This window comes from Chlorocebus sabaeus, chromosome 5, assembly GCF_047675955.1.
Source record: "Chlorocebus sabaeus isolate Y175 chromosome 5, mChlSab1.0.hap1, whole genome shotgun sequence".
Lineage (NCBI taxonomy): Eukaryota > Metazoa > Chordata > Mammalia > Primates > Cercopithecidae > Chlorocebus > Chlorocebus sabaeus.
Window position 1 is genome coordinate 5,019,427 of NC_132908.1, and position 16,615 is coordinate 5,036,041.

The 16,615-nt window shown below is 53.4% G+C and overlaps 1 protein-coding gene across 1 annotated transcript; it reads right to left on the minus strand.

Annotated features, from left to right (window-relative positions):
- Positions 1–3,886: 3,886 nt before the first annotated feature.
- Positions 3,887–13,264, minus strand: NAGPA (N-acetylglucosamine-1-phosphodiester alpha-N-acetylglucosaminidase). Its single transcript, XM_007984772.3, has 10 exons — positions 13,140–13,264; positions 12,586–13,041; positions 11,073–11,212; positions 9,381–9,489; positions 7,895–8,023; positions 6,985–7,190; positions 6,851–6,898; positions 6,286–6,387; positions 6,140–6,203; positions 3,887–4,699 (listed from the first exon to the last, which is right to left on the minus strand). The coding sequence occupies exons 1-10, from the start codon at positions 13,223–13,225 to the stop codon at positions 4,492–4,494; spliced, it is 1,548 nt and encodes a 515-aa protein (XP_007982963.3). The 5' UTR covers positions 13,226–13,264; the 3' UTR covers positions 3,887–4,491.
- Positions 13,265–16,615: the final 3,351 nt, after the last annotated feature.

The window sequence follows — 16,615 nt, forward strand, 5'->3', positions numbered from 1 at the left end:
TGCCACCGTGCCTAATTTTTGTATTTTTATAGCGGCGGGGCCATGTTGCCCAAGCTGGCAAAAAGCAGAATTTGAAACCTCTGAGCCAGAATTTGATTTTTCAGACACAGACTCCTCGGAGAATCCTGTGAAAACTCAGGACACACACGAATGGCGTTCGCTGTGGGACCCCAAAGAGTCTTTGAAAGCCCACCTATTGACACCAGGACGAGAACCTTTCTGGGGTCTTTCTGAACACTAAAGTTCTGTGCACAGCACCCCAGCAGCTGAGACGTGTCACCATGGCGACGGCCTAGCACGTGGAACTCTCAGGGTTCCCAGTTGGGCTGCAGAGGCTTCAGTCTGCAGTCCAAGACTCCCGTGCCTGTGCCTGGGGGTCTTGAGTCACTACTGTGGGTGGGGGAGGGGACCCTTGCGTTGCTGGGATCGGAGCAGGGGAGACCCTTGCACTGCCAGGATTGGAGCTCATGCATCCCCAGCCAGCTCGCCTGCAGCTTGATGACTTTAGCTCTTGTATATTTGTGTCCCCACCACCACCATAGGTAGGTACTGGAATCTCAGACACTTCTGCCTCCTGCTCCACGTTCTATCTGAGGTCTGCAGTCCAAAATCTAAATGCCTGAGCCCCCAAATGTGCCTCTCCTGTAACAATACAAGTGTCACACGTTTTGGGTTGCAGGAGACCCCAAAACCCAATACAAATTGCCTCAAGCAAAAAATGGGAATTTATGGATTCATGTAACTGGGAAGTCCAAGAATGATCTCACTTCAGGTACAGCTGGATCCAGGCATTCAAATCATGTCTCCTCCCCCACCCTGAGTTTAGTCCTTTTCCACACCGGCTCACCCGCTCCATCTCTTGGTTCCGATCAGGTCTTCTCCACATTGGAGAAGAGTTGGTTTCCACTCCTCCTCCTTGTGGCCCACCTTGGGCCCACCTTGTGCCTCCCTTGTGTCTAACCTGGGAAGTTAGTCCCAGCAGAGAGAGTTTCTTCTTTCATCTGCAGCAGAAGTTCCAGGGTGGACTCTGACTGGCTGACCCGGGGCAAGTGCCTAACTCTGGACCCATCTCTGAGGCCCACCTGCAACTTAGGGTGAGAAGACAGTGCCACCCAAACTACCTGGATGGAGAATGGGGGAGAGGTACTACCCTGAAAGCAACACGCTAGAGGCTCACAGCCAGGACTCCTGGGTTTTGGGGTCTCCGGCAACCCCAAACGTGTGACACTTGTACTATTATAGGAGAGGCACATTTTGGGGCTCAGGCATTTAGATCTTGGACTGCAGACCTTAGATAGGACATGGAGTGGGAGGCAGAAGTGGCCACCTCCCTGGGCACTCTCATTACCATGGAAGACTTCATGTTGCAAGATGCTGCAACTTTCCCATAGCTCCCTGTGGTTGCCAGGGCATGCTCGGTCTCTGGGTAGGGCAGGCTAGCACTGCCAGGGAGTCAGCTCCCAGGAGCAGCCCTCAACCAATGATGAATGGGTGTTGGCTGATAAATATGCCAGCTTCCTCGCCCTTGAAAGGTACAACCAAGACCTGTTCTACCAACTCTCCCAGAGGCCCCCAACAGGATTGAGCCCCTGTTGCCTACAGTATAGACCTACTCACTCCTGCACCCTGCACAGGCTGACTTCCCTCCCTGTCCCCTACCAGTGTTTCCTGGGGCCACCTCCCCAATAAACTACTTGCTTTCACCTCCTTGTCTTAGTTTCTGCGTCTGGGGAATCCCAGCCTAAGACAGGACTGTTGCTAGAAAACAGACTGGATGTTGGGCAGGCAAAGAAAATCAATATCACGATGACAAATGAAAAAGAAATTAGAGGCCGCGCGCGGTGGCTCAAGCCTGTAATCCCAGCACTTTGGGAGGCCGAGATGGGTGGATCACGGGCTCAGGAGATTGAGACCATCCTGGCTAACACGGTGAAACCCCGTCTCTACTAAAAAAAAAATACAAAAAAAACTAGCTGGGCGTGGTGGCAGGCGCCTGTAGTCCCAGCTACTTGGGAGACTGAGGCAGGAGAATGGCATAAACCCGGGAGGCGGAGCTTGCAGTGAGCTGAGATCCGGCCACTGCATTCCAGCCTGGGCGACAGAGCGAGACTCCGTCTCAAAAAAAAAAAAAAAAAAAGAAAAAGAAGAAATTAGAGGCTCATGCCTATAATCCCAGCACTTTGGGAGGCCCAGGCGGGTGGATCACTTGAGGCCAAGAGTTCGAGACCAGCCTGGCCAACGTGGCAAAACCCCACCTCAACTAAAAATACAAAAATTAGCCGGGCATGGTGGTGCATGCCTGAAATCCCAGCACTCGGGAGGCTGAGACATGAGAAACGCTTGAACCCAGGAGGCGGAGCTTGCAGTGAGCCGAGGTTGCATCATTGCACTCCAGCCTGGGGGAGAGTGAGACTCTGTCTAAAAAACAAAAAAAAAAATTCCGGGGGCGACAGGACTCACACCACCCAGCATGTTTGTCACCTGACCTGGGACCCCTCTAGCCTGCTGTGACAGGCCCTCTTCAGGTACCGCTGCCTCTGGGCCTGGATTCCACTGGATTCCAGTGCACAGTAATGTCTTTTTTCCAACTCAGCTGCCGGCACAACAGAGGACAGAGATGTCCCCTCAGAGGTCATGGTTCTCAGGCCAGGGGTCATTTCAGGATGGCCACCATGGCCATCATGGTGGCCATGGCCTCAGACTGAGTGTGATCCCTGTAGATTCCAGGATCTGCAGCCAGGCTTGGGAGCTGCTTTTCAGAATACGACTCAGTGACTAAGGTACCTGACTTTGCAGCTCCTCCTAAAGAGGCAGAGCCCGTTTCCCTTCCCCCTGAATCTGGGCTGGCCTGGTGACTTGTGCAAGTGCCCACCAGAGCTGCCAGATCTTTAAAGAGAAACCAGCGATCTGGAATTTTTGTTAATCTCTGGATGTTTTTTTTTTGAGATGGAGTCTCGCTCTGTCGCCCAGGCTGGAGTGCGGTGGTGTGATCTTGGCTCACTGCAACCTCCACCTCCCGGGTTCAAGCAATTCTTCTGCCTCAGCCTCCTGAGTAACTGGGATTACAGGCTCCCACCACCTAGCCTAATTTTTGTATTTTTAGTAGAGACGGGGTTTTGCCATGTTGGCCGGGCTGGTCTCGAACTCATGACCTCAGCTGATCCACCCGCCTCCGCCTCCCAAAGTGCTGAGATTACACGCGTGAGCCACTGCACCCGACCCTTATTTATTTTTAAATCTCTTGACTTTTAAACATGGGTAACTAATTTGAATTCTATAAAAATACTGTGAGGAAAAACTAAGCCCTGGTCATTCAAAGTATGGTCAGGGGCTGGGCACAGTGGCTCGAACCTGTAATCTCAGCACTTTGGGAGGAAAAGGCAGGAGGTTCACTTAAGGCCAGGAGCCTGGGCAACACAGTGAGATCCCTTCTCCGCAAAAAATTTTTAAAAATTAGCTGGGCATGGTGGCATGTGCCTATAGTCCCAGCTACTTGAGGCTGAGGTGGGAGAATCACTTGAGCCCAGGAGGTCAAGGTTGCAGTGAGCCGAGATAGTGCCATTACACTCCAGCCAGGGCAACAGAGCGAGACCCTGTTTCTAAGAAAGACAAGAAGTGTGGTCTGGGGAACTGAAGCATCAGCATCGCCTGCAAGCTTGGTGGAAATGCAGAATTGCTTGCCTCACCCCAGGCCCAAATCTGCATTTCAACAAGATCTCCTCGTGACCTGTGCATATTAAAGTTTGAAAAGCACTGGATTAAACAAGCAGGGAACGGGACTTGGCTCCGGGACACCGCTGTGACCTGTTTCGGGATAAGCTACACCTGCTAAGCCCTAGCAGTGCCCGGAAGTCCATGATTCAGAATCCAGACACCACCTGGTGGCTCCTTTTATTATATCAATTTATTCAAGTGATTAAAAAACTTCTTGGCAGCAGGATGACAAAATAGGTCTGTAAACATGATTTCACCCCCCGCCCTTCTTCCAAGGAGTTTCCTATGACACGAAATCGAATTCTAGTTGGCAAATCCTGTGATGAGGTCTGTAGAAAAGGGGTCCTGTGTCACAGCCAGGAAGGCAGACTCGTCCCTTTAACCCACCCCAGCCAGGGGTGCTGGCCGGGATGTGCTGTTTTGTCAGGATGTGGTCACCGGGCTTGGTTCATTGGCAGCCCCTTCCCCAGGAGGTGGGAGACTCTTTGGCAGTGCAGCAGCCCTCCCCGGGACACCGGCTTCTCGGCAGCAGACACAGGCAGGCAGGAGGCAGGCGGCTGCGTCTTTCCAGGGAGCATGGTATTGCTAGGGTCACAGGTGCCCTGGCAGGTGGCCAGGGGAGGGGCTGAGGCACAAGTGCTATCAGGAACTTGGCTGCCCCACAGGGGCTGAGGACACCCAGATGGTCTACGCCAGTGGCCTTGAAATTTCCCCTGCAGAAGCCAGACGGTGGGGAAACAAGCTTTCGGGACGTGCCACCCCAGGCAGCTGGAGGCTTCAGTCCTTGAAGGGGTTGTGGGCGCCCCCTGGCTGCTCCTTCTCTACTGCCAGAAGCTCCCCGTTCATCTCCTGCAGCGGGTGGTATGCATAGTCCCCACGCAGGCGCCGGGTCCTCTCTGCTCTGGACAGGAGCAAGGACAGGTTCACTGCGACGCTGAGCAGGAGGAGGAAGGCCAGCGCCAGGCTGAGGGCTAGCCAGGTGGTCCTGCAGACAGGAGAGAAGCCCCAAGTGGGGGACTGCTGGGTGGACTCGGGGCTGGGGGAGCACTGGAGGGGCTTCCTCTATCCAGTAGAGACAGCACTCAATCAGGTGCCTCCAGGGACCACACAGAGAATGTTTTGAGCAAAACGGACGAGGTGGGGATGGGGCAACATTTAAGACACGTGTAGGGAACAGCAGAGGCAGTCATGACTTGCAGTGCAGGTCCGTGCTACCCCATCTCCTGATTTTTTTTTTTTTGAGGTGGAGTCTCATTCTGTCACCCAGGCTGGAGCGTAGTGGCGCGATCTCGGCTCACTGCAAGCTCCGCCTCCCGGGTTCAAACGATTCCCCTGCCTCAGCCTCCTGAGCAGCTAGGACTACAGGCTCGAATGACCATGCCCGGCTAATTTTCATATTTTTAGTAGAGACCAGGTTTCACCATGTTGGCCAGGCTGGTCTTGAACTCCTCACCTCAAGTGACCCACCCGCCTCGGCCTCCCAAAGTGCTAGGATTACAGGTGTGAGCCACTACGCCTGGCCTGATATTTTAAGAGAAGCCACTAAAAAAGTTTTTAAGGCTGGGCGTGGTGCTCACGCCTGCAAGCCCAGCACTTTGGGAGGCTGAGACGGGTGGGTCACTTGAGGTCAGCCTGGCTAACATGGTGAAATCCTGTCTCAACTAAAAATATGAAAATTAGCTGGGCACCTGTAATTCCAGCTACTCAGGAGACTGAGGCAGAAGAATCGCCTGAACCCAGAAGGCAGAGGTTGTGGTGAGCTGAGATCACACCACTGCACTCCAGCCTGGGTGACAGAGTGAGACTTCGTCTCAAAAAAAAAAAAAAAAAAAGAAGTTTAAAAATATGTGAATGTTACTGCTTTTCAGATGCTGCTAATATATTTTAAATTTTTAAAAATTGTGTAAGCCAAATAAGACACAACTGGAGGCTGGGCATGGGGGCTGGGAGGCCAAGGTGAGAGGATCACTTGAGCCTAGGACTGTGCATCTCGTCTGTGCAACACAGTGAGATCCTATCTCTAAAAAACAGTAAAAAATAAAATTAGCTGGGTGTGGGGGTATGTGCCTGTTGTCCTAGCTACTTGGGAAGCTGAGGAGGGAGGATCGCAGTGAGCTGACTGTACCACAGCACTTCCGCCTGGGTGACAGAATGAGGAAACCCCCTGCCCCTGCCCTGGGATCTCATCTAGCCCAGTTTGCATTCTGAGCTCCAAGGGGGATGCTGACAATAGAGGCTGGGCACTCAGAGGCCCTGGGCTCTGCTCCAGGGTCCCCAAAACAGACAGTGGGGAGAGCTGGTTCCCTTTCCTCTAAGGCAGGGAGCTGGCAGGGGACAAGGGTGGAGATGGACCTCACAGGGGAAGGGTGCGGGAGAGAAGGGGGATTCCTCCCACCTTGGCCCCAGCTCCCACAGAAGCACCTACCTGGTGAAAAAGGAGAGTTCTCCCGCCCTCAGGGTGGCTTCAGATGGCTGGAGACACTGCTTTACTGTAACATACCAGAGACAGAGGCTAAAGGGGCCAGAGCAGGAGCGTCTGCCCATACCCCCTCCCCTCGGAGGGGCAGGTACCTCCGGAGATGCTGCAGTTGCCAGTCTTGGGGTCACAGGGACAATGGTGCTCACACTCACAAGGCCTCTGGCAGCCCGGCCCGTGCCAGCCAAGGGGACACTCTATGGAAAGCAGATGGGAGAAGGGAGGAGAGAGGACAGACGTTGGGGCGTCCAGTGTCAGAGCCTTTCTTGACAGGACAGGATACCTGCCCTGCCCCGTGTGTACAGAGCTGGGCTCAAGGCGAAGCCCCCCCTGCCCTCCCTGGGCTAGCCCCTGAATGTGACCTTATTTGGAAGCAGAATCTCTGCAGAGGTACTTCAGTTAGGATCTCCAGAGGAGATCATCCCGGATTCAAGGTGGGCACTGGAGCCAGAGCCCAGGATCCTTGTTTTAGCCGAGCCCTTTGTGGAATGGGCTGCAGCAGTCACAGGGAATCGTGCAGTGATTTGCAGGTGAGGCAGGGGCAGAAGACAAGAGGCAAGCTGTTCTCAGACCAGAAGGTGGGGACAGAGGCAGCAGAGGAGCCGTGGGGACTGCCGGGGCCACCGTCTCCCCACCCGTCAGTGGCGTGGCGGCTCCTACCTTCACTGCAGTTGGACCCGGTCCAGCCGGCATCGCAGCGGCAGCCAGCTGCCGAGATAAGACCGGGGAGGCCAGGTGAGGACCCAGGGCAAGGCAGGGCCAGGCAGAGACCCCTCCCCAGAACCCCTACTCACTCTCTGTGCACAGCCCGTGCTGGCTGCAGTTAGAGGGGCCACAGTCCAGCTCACCGCAGCTGGGACCCCGCCAGAAGTGCCCGGTGCACTGGCAGTGCCCGTCCATGCAGGTCCCATGGCCGTGGCAGTCAGGCGGCTGGCAGCGGGGTTCGTGCACACACACCACGGTGGACACTTGGCGGGGACAGCGCCACATGTTGTCCTGGCTGTGGAGGGATGTGTTGTGTGAGGAGAGGTCACGCCCACATGGCCCTTCAACTCCCTCCAGGACAGCCCCCACCGCCCCTCTCTCCATTCTCGTCTGTCTGCCTCCCTATCTATGAGGTGGGGTCTATCTATTTATTTCTGAGATGAGGTATTGCGATCCTTCCACCTGAACCTCCTGAGCAGCTGTAACCATAAGATGTGCACCATCACGCCCAGCTAATCTTTTTTATTCTTTGTAGAGATGGGGTCTCGCTATGTTGCCCAGGCTGATCTTGAACTCTTGGGCTCAAGTGATCCTCCCACCTCGGCCTCCCAAAGCACTGGGATTCCAGGCGAGAGCCCCTGTGCCCGGCCCCTCTCCAGCCTTTTATAGGTTCCTCTGCTTCCTACAATCCCTCCCAGCCCTGGGCCTTTCACATATGGTGCCCTCTGCCCGGAAGGGTCTCCCACCCCCACCCCGCTACCACCTCCTTCAAATCTCAGTTCTTATTCTGTTATCCTCAGGGAGGTCTTTGCTGGCCAACTGACCCCTGTTCCTAGGCCGGGGTAGTACTGGCATCCTGGGGGAGGGACTGTAGCAATTTCTGCTCAGTCTTGAACCCCCAGGGCCTGGCACACAGCAGGCACTCAATATTGGCTGAATGAGACAGGCTGGGGCAGACCTGGACTTCAACCCTCATGATGGCGGCTTTCACGTGCTTACCAGTGATCTGACGGGTAACTGGCCAAGGTCCCATTGAGCACAAAGGTGGCAGAGCCACCCCCATCCAGGTTGATGGCGTTGACCACGTCCTGTTTCAGCAGGAACTCCGCCATTTCCCACAGGTTGATGCTGTGGCACAAAGTGGCACTGCTCAGGCTCAGCGCCCACCATCGTTTCCGATTTAACTCCTTTTCCTTCCGCGGTGCACAGCGGCACGCCCACGGTGCAGGCACAGTTCTAAGCAGCCCCCATCCTCAAGCATGTCTCGTCCTAGCCCCCAGAAGCTGTGAACATGTGAGATCACACCCAGGCCTGCGCTGTTACATGGCATAGGCATCCTTAAGGGAGGGGAAACGGCCTGGAGGATCTGGGTGGGGCCATTGGAATCACAGGAGCCGTTCAACACAGAGAACCTTCTCTGGCTGGTGGCAGAAAAGGAAGTGAGATTTGAAATACGAGGAGGATGAGAGGGTGGGCTGGACAACTGGAGGAGGGGACACATGTGGGAAGGAACCTGGGCAGCTTTAAGGAGCTGAGGCCCCAGACTGCGGCCAGCAGGGAAACTAAGACCTCAGTCCCACAACTGAGGGGACGTGGATTCTGCCAATATCCTAAACAAGAGGATTCTTTCCAGATCAGAGAGCCCTGCCTGACCAGCATCTTGGTTTTGTCCATGGGATACCCTGAACATAGAACATTCCAAGTCGACCAGCCTGGCCAACATGATAAAATCCTGTGTCTACTAAAAATATAAAAAGTAGCCAGGTGCAGTGACTCATGTCTGCAATTCCAGCACTTTGGAAGGCTGAGGTAGATGGATCACCTTAGGTCAGGAGTTCGAGACCAGCCTGGCCAACATGATGAAACCCCCATCTCTACTAAAAATATAAAAATTAGTCGGGCGTGGTGGTGGGTGCCTGTAATCCCAGCTACTCGGGAGGCTGAGGTGGGAGGATCACCTGAACCCGAGAGGTAGAGGTTGCAGCGAGCTGAGACTGTACCACTGCACTCCAGCCTGGGTGACGGAGTAAGACCCTGCCTCAAAGAAACAAACAAAAGAACATTCCCTGTTGAGTGTTGCTAAATTTGTGCTAGTTACGCAGCCAGAGCAAACCAATACTCTCTCTTTATAGGGGATAGAAATGCGGCTCAGGGAGGCTGAGTGACTTGTCTACGGCATAGGATGGCTGAGCTGGGGTTGGAACCAAGGTCTTCTCCCTGCTAACTTTGTGACCATTTCCTTGTATCCTAACTAGGGTTCAGGAAAGGTGAGGCCTAAAGCTGGAGATGATGAGTTCTTCGAATTGGGAAAGATCTCAGGACCCTCATCCTGTGGGAGGGTAGGCGGGGGGGCCCTGGGAAGGGGGCTCAGATAGATGTGAACATCCCAGAAAGCAGGCAGAGTCAGAGGGCGGCTGTCATTGGGTCAACGTTCCTCCCAGCAGGACTGAGCCCCAGCCAGGGGGCCTCAGCGCCCAGGACTCACCCACGCTGCTCCGTTTGGCCGTCTGCATGAAAGAGCACCAGCTGCCCTTTCCGGTCGTGGCCAATGGCCGTCCTGGCTGATATCACATTCACAAATTTGCTAAAGGAACCTGAAGGAGAAGCAGCCTGGCTGATCACCGGCCCCTTGGGAGGCCTCCTGCTTCTTGCCTAACTCCACTTCCCACTGGTCTGAGCTACCCGCCACTTTCCTGGGAAGCACAGCAGCTTCCTGGCTCATCTCCCTGCCTCCCCTCTGCATATCCCAGTCTCCCCAGGACAGCCAGCGGGGCTCTTCTTGCAGGTAAACCAAGCTATGCCAGCCTCCAGGTGAAGACCCTCTAATGGTTTCCCGTTCTTTTATTTTTTTTATTTTTATTTTTTTTTTCAAACAGAGTCTCGTTCTGGCACCCAGACTGGAGTACAGTGGCCGGATCTCATCTCACTGCAAGCTCCGCCTCCCGGGTTTACACCATTCTCCTGCCTCAGCCTCCCGAATAGCTGGGACTACAGGCGCCCGCCACCTCCCACGGCTAGTGTTTTGTATTTTTTAGTAGAGACGGGGTTTCACTGTGTTAGCCAGGATGGTCTTCATCTCCTGACCTCGTGATCCGCCCGTCTCAGCCTCCCAAAGTGCTGGGATTACAGGCTTGAGCCACCACACCCGGCCATGGTTTCCCTGTTCTTAGAACAAGATCCAAAGGGCCAGCATGCCTTCCCCAGCCTCTTCCTCCTCCTGCCTCAGCTCCTGGGTGTCCCCTCACCATCCTGCAGCCACTTTGCACTTCCTGTTCCCTCTGGCTGAGAACTGTGCTTTTCTCTAGCTTGCTCCTTCGTCAGATCACCTTGTTAGTGAGGCCTTCCTTGACAGCCCACTTTTTTTTTTTTTTTTGAGACAAAGAGTCTCGCTGCCTTGCCCAGGCTGGAGTGCAGTGGCGGGATCTCGGCTCACTGCAACCTCCGCCTCCCAGGTTCAAGCAATTCTCTTGCTTCAGCCTCCCAAGTACCTGGCACACACCACCATGCCTGGCTAATTTTTGTGGGTTTTTTTGGTAGAGATAGGTCTCACTATGTTGCCCAGGCAGGTCTTGAACTCCTGGGCTCAAGCAATCCTCCTGCCTTGGCCTCCCAAAGTGCTGGGATTACAGGTGTTAGCCACCACACCTAGCTTACTGCCCACTCTATAAAAACAGCCCATGCCCACATCAGGGCCATGGTATCCTGTCCCCACCCCAGTATTCCGCATCCCAGTGGTTCTCAACCTTGAGTGTTGGTCAGAACCAGGACGGAGGCCATTAAAAACAGACGCTTGGGCCGCCACTGATTCTGCAGGCCTGAGGTGGGTGGGGCTTTGGAACGAGCTCCTGGGCCACTCCGATGCTGCAGGTCCATGAAGATTTTTTTTCTCTTCGCTTTTCTCTTCCTGTACCCATGGCGCCTGTCCCCATCTCTCCCCTTTCCCCCAACTTTATTTTTGTTTCTGAGCACTTACCAATTCTTTTCAGCACATTCTATAACTATTTTCTGTCTTATATATTGAACATAAGCCTATCTTCATCCCCATGAATCCCCAGTACCCAGAGTAGTGCTGGGCACAAAGTAGCTGCTCAATACTTGAAAGACTTAAGAACAGCTCCGCCCAGCCCACTGGTCCTGGTTTTCAAGACGGCTGTTGTCAACAGACTCCCCATCCAACCTGTCTCCTGGGTCTCGTCGCACTCTGTGGCTTGGCTCTCGTTGATGTAGATGCTTCCATTACGAATCAGCCACACGACCCCACTCAGCAGCTGTACAAATGGGTTCTCAGTGTCCAGCACGTCCTCCTCAGACAGGTACCTGGATCCGGGAAAGGTGGGAGGCTCACTCACCAGCAGGAGCAACTGCAGATAGTAGTGAGGTTGTTTCTCCCTGGCTGCCAGATTCCCCCTCGTGCCCCAGGAACCTGCTGGGACCTGAGTGTAGCTGAGACAACTTAACAGCCCTAGGAATCTCCCTGTTGTCAGAGCTGAAGCCGGACAGGGTTCTAACAATAGAATCCCCACGCGCCTTTGCAAACAGTCTAAGTTTCATTTAATAGAAATGACCATCCACCAACAGATCTCAAATCCATCCATAGCCCTCAATCTCCAGGCCATACCCAGCCCAACTACCACCTGATCCTTGTTATGGCCTCTTCACTGGGTTCGTTTCTCCACTGATTTCTCTCACCTGGTACTACTCAGGATCAGAACAAGCTTTAACATCATCAAATAATTTTTTTGTTTTTTGTTTTTTTTTTTGGAGACTCAATTTTAAATAATTCAAACCATCAGTCTTGGCAGGGCGTGGTGGCTCACACCTGTCATCCCAGTACTTTGGGAAGCCAAGGCAGGCGGATCACTTGAGGTCAGGAGTTCGAGACCAGCCCCGCCAATATGGTGAAACCCCGTCCCTACTAAAAATACAAAAATTAGCTGGGCGTGGTGGTACACGCCTATAGTTCCAGCTATTCCAGAGGCGGAGGCAGAAGCATCGCTTGAACCCAGGAGGCGGAGGTTGCAGTGAGCCAAGACGGTGCCACTGCACTCCAGCCTGGGCGACAGAGCAAGACTGTCTCAAAAGAAAAAAAATACCCACAAAATCATCAGTCTTGATGAGTTGATGTTTCTGACACCCCACTCCTTTTTCAGTTCCTCTCACACACAAGCCCCCCTGAGCCTCCGACCTTTGTGCTTGGGGTTCCTTTGGACTGAAATGCTCTTCCTCCCTTCCTCCAGTTCTGTCCTTCGCTGACTTAGTGAGTAATCTTCAAGTTTCAACTCAAAGGTCACCTTGGAGAGGCCTGTTCCAGATCACCCTCCCTAAAATCAACACTGTATTTACAACCGTTTCACCCCGTTGGTTGCTTTGCTGCACACACAGCAATCAGAATGTATGTTAGCTATTTACCCGGCTTTTGTAGATTTTTCTAGTAATGGGGGAGGTCTGTTAAGGCAAAGACTGGGTTATTCACGGTTATCTCACCAGGGCGCAGCACATTGCCTGATACAAGCAAGTGCTCAACGATACTGAATGATGAATAAACTCTGCAAGGAGCGATTCCTATGCCCATTCTGCAGATGAGGAAACAGAGGCTCAGCTTGGTTAAATGACTTGAACACGGAGGCACCGCTACAACCCAAATCTCAGCCCCTCTGCCCTCGACAGCACGGGGCTCCCTGCCTCCTCACCCGATGACCAGGGTCCCGTCGCGGCGGATCCCGAACTGCGCGTTCTGCAGCCCCCCGGAGCTGCTCACCCGCCGCTCGTCGCTCACCACGTTCCCCAGGCACTCGCCCGTGTTCATGCGGAAGAAGCCGCCGTTCTGGGCGACGCGGCAGCCGGCCGCCCGCGCCGTCTCTTCCACGGTGGCGCGTCGTCTCGCCGCGCAGCCGCCGGGCCCACCGGGCTCCAGCACCGAGAAGGTGAGCAGGGGCGCAACGGCCCGCGTCAGGTGGCCGGCCACCGCGCGGTCCCTGAAGTGCGACACGAAGGTGCGCACGGCCAGACTGCCGGCGCCGGGGGTCGCGGTGGGCGGAGGCCAACTCTCGTGCTCGCGGCGGCCAGCGCGCACCCGTGTGCAGTCCCGGGGGAGGCGCGCGCGCGCGCGTGGATAGGGCAGCAGTAGGTCGTCGTCGCGGGAGGCCCTGCGGGGACAGGCGGCCGTGAGTTTGGGGGGCTGTCCTCGTGAGCTCGGAGGACAGGGGGGCCCCCGAACCAGGCTCGCCCCGGGAGCTGCACTCACCCCGAGTCGAGGCCGCTGGACGCTTCCCAGAGGAAGCCGAGTAGCGCAAGCTGGAGGAGAAGCCAACGACCCGTGGAGGCCGCCATGTTAGACCGGGGCCTCGGATCACGTGGGCTGGCCTCACGTGACTCAAGTCCCGGGCTGGCCGCTTTTAGCTTGGACTAAATTACCTGTGCTCTTTCAGGGGGTGGGCCGATGCTAGTGATGGTAACTTTTTATCTCCATGTTATCTCAAATCTACAGGAAGTTACTAGGAGAGCATAAAGAACTTTCGTACAACTTTTATTCTTGTTTAGCAGTTGTTTAGGCTTGCCGGATTTACGCAAACATTTGTACTTCGTTTTTTTTTTCCTGAACCTATTGCAACCAAATTGCAGACATCATAATCCTTTACCCCATACCTCACTATGCATCTCCTAAGAACAAGGGCTTTTTTTTAACCACAGGGCAAATATCATTAGGACAACCCCTGCTGACACAGTTCTGTGATCTTATCCACAGCTAACCTTCAGTTGTCCCTCTAATGTCTTTTTTCTTTTCTTCTTTTTTTCTTTTTTCCTTTTTGGCTGCCCCTGACCCTGTAATCCAGGAGTTGCTTTTAGTTGTCATGTCACTTTGATCTCAATCTGGAAGGCTCCTCAGCCTTTTGTCTTTTGCGACCTTGGCATTTTTGAAGACAGCCCAGCTACATAATTTGTGTAACTCAGTGCAAAATGAAAACGTGGGGACACTTGCTAAGAAAACCCAGAAAACTATTAAGAATTTCAAGATGGTCAGAGCAAATGGTTGCAGCAAGCCAGGGACCTTCTGAGTGAGGCCATGAAGCTGACCCTGAGTATAGAAGCCAGTTTATTTTGTAGCATGTGCTTCAAGCTTCCTTTGAGAGGATTCGTCTCTTCAGGCCTCTTGTCCCAGTACAGTGTCCAGGGTTGGGTGGTGTCTTGGTGCCAGTGCAGTGCATGGGCCACTCCAGGAGCCACAGCAAGTCTAGTTGGCTTGATACTGTTGCAGTCTTGCCAATGCACCTTAATGTAGCAGTTTCTACTTGTCTGAACTAGTACCAGGGGTTCTTTGTCCTACCTCCAAGAAAACTAAGGAGTGTGGACACAAGGGTGGGGTTGGAGTGAACGTTTAATAAGGGAAAGAAGAAAGCTCTCCGCAGTGGAGAGGGGAGTCCGAATGGATTGCCGGGTTACAACTGAATGCGAAAAGCCTTTTTTTTTTTTTTTTTAAGACAGAGTTTTGCTCTTGTCGCCCAGGCTGGAGTGCAGTGGTGCGATCTTGGCTCACTGCAACCTCCACAACCTCCGCCTCCTTGGTTCAAACGATTCTCCTGCCTCAACCTCTCGAGTAGCTGGGATTACAGACATGTGCCACGACGCCCAGCTGATTTTTGTATTTTGGGTAGAGACGAAGTTTTACCAGGTTGGCCAGGCTGGTCTCAAACTCCTGACCTCAGGCAATCTGCCTCCCTTGGCCTCCCAAAGTGCTGGGATTACAGGCGTGAGCCACTGTGCCTGGCCGCAAAAAACTTCTATAAGACACTGCTCTCCTCCCGGTAAAACCTAGTAACTTTTTTTTTTTTTTTTTTTTTTTTTTGAGACTGAGTCTTGCTCTGTGCCCCAGGCTGGGGTGCAGTGGCACGATCTCGGCTCACTGCAAGCTCCGCCCTCCCGGGTTGACGCCATTCTGCTGCCTCAGCCTCCTGAGTAGCTGGGACTACAGGCGGCTGCCACCTCGCCTGGCTAATTTTCTTGTATTTTTAGTAGAGACGGGGTTTCACCGTGTTAGCCAGGATGGTCTCGATCTCCAGACCTCGTGATCCGCCCGCCTCGGCCTCCCAAAGTGCTGGGATTACAGGCTTGAGCTACCGTGCCTGGGCAAACTTAGTAACTTCTTATCAGTAAAGCTGCCTGTGCAACTCCCCTTATCTTATGCAGTTGTGGGTATGTCTCGAGGCTAGTGCAAATTGCTGCTTCTCTTGTGTCAACTGTGGGTTTGTTTTAGATAAGGCCTCCTCCTCCCTGTGCCAGTTTCCGTGGAGCCCACCGTGTATATGCCTGAAAAGGGGAGGAAACTTTTTCCCGGGAGCCTGCTGACTATACAAAGAACAGAGGGCTTTTGCACTGGACCGTGTTTGCTTATCTGTGTGCAGGTCCAGCTTGAGTTTTTTCCCAGATTGTTTTATTTTTGCCAGTTGGTGTGACTTTTCAGGCAGGCCACTTCTGAGGTGGGAATTTTCCCCAAGGGATTTTTCTTTTCCTTCTCCCTCACTACCACAGGTATGGGGGGACACAGGTATAGGGGCCAGGCCAGCCCCTTTTCATCCACAGTCAGCACTTCTGTGCTTGATCTCAGGCCCCTCTTCGAGCCACTGCTCCTTTGAGCCAGTGGACGGTGAGGGTTACTGAATTCAGAGAGTGTCCCCTCCAAACTCATGTCCTTACCAGAACCTCAGAATGTGAACGTATTTGGAAATTGGGTCTTTGCAGGTGTAATTAGTTAAGATGAGGTCATACTGGAGTAGGGTGGGCCCTGAGTCCAATCTGACTGGTGTTCTTGTAAAAGACACAAATAGACACGGAGGAAAGGTCATATGAACACAGGCAGAGATTGGAGTGATGCAGTCGTAAGTCAAAGAATGCAAAGATTGCTAACAGCCACCAAGAGCTGGGAGAGAGGCGTGGGACAGACTCTTGAACTTTGACAGAGAACATGGTCATACTGATGCCATGCTTTTGGAAACTAATACAATTCAGGGACCTCAAAGGGGTCCCAGGAGCAGCTCTGACGCTCCTAGTTCACTTTCTTTAACCACGTACAAAATGATTGCTCCTCCCAGAGGCTTAAATGACCTGGCCTGACGCAAATATATTGATGTGAAGGGAGTATATCTTTCTGATCTTTGCATTGGGCCGCTAAAAATAACCAGCAGAGGAACCCAGGCCTGACGCCTACTCCCTGCCTCTGGAAGCGCTTTTTTCTGCCTCAGTTAGGAGTTGCAGGAACAGGCAGTCTTTGGCAAGTTCTGACTTCGGTTTTCTCCCTACTTTGAGGCTTGCGACTCCTTTGCCAAGTTTTTCTAAGCACATAATGGGTGCCACAGAAATTCTGCATTTGAACAGAGCAGCCCATATCCACAGTTCTCGCCACAGCTGCTAACAAAGCCAAGGGTTTTCTTTTTTGTTTTTCAGCCTGGAATACTTTTGTCTCCTCTTAGCATCCTCGTCTGAGTTCCACCATCATTTGTGTGTTCAACCGGCTGAGCACCTCATATATGCTCCATTGCTGATGATCCCTGCCTTCATGGAGCTTAGATTTTCAGGGGGAAACAGACATGAAACAGTTATGTGATGAGTGCGAGAAGCAAAGGGCAGGACCCCGAGAGAAGGAGGTTGCAGGTGTGGCAGGGAAGCCTCTCCAAGCCCATTTAGACTGATTTGAAGGAAAGAAAAGAAGGTGCAGCTATGGGCAGG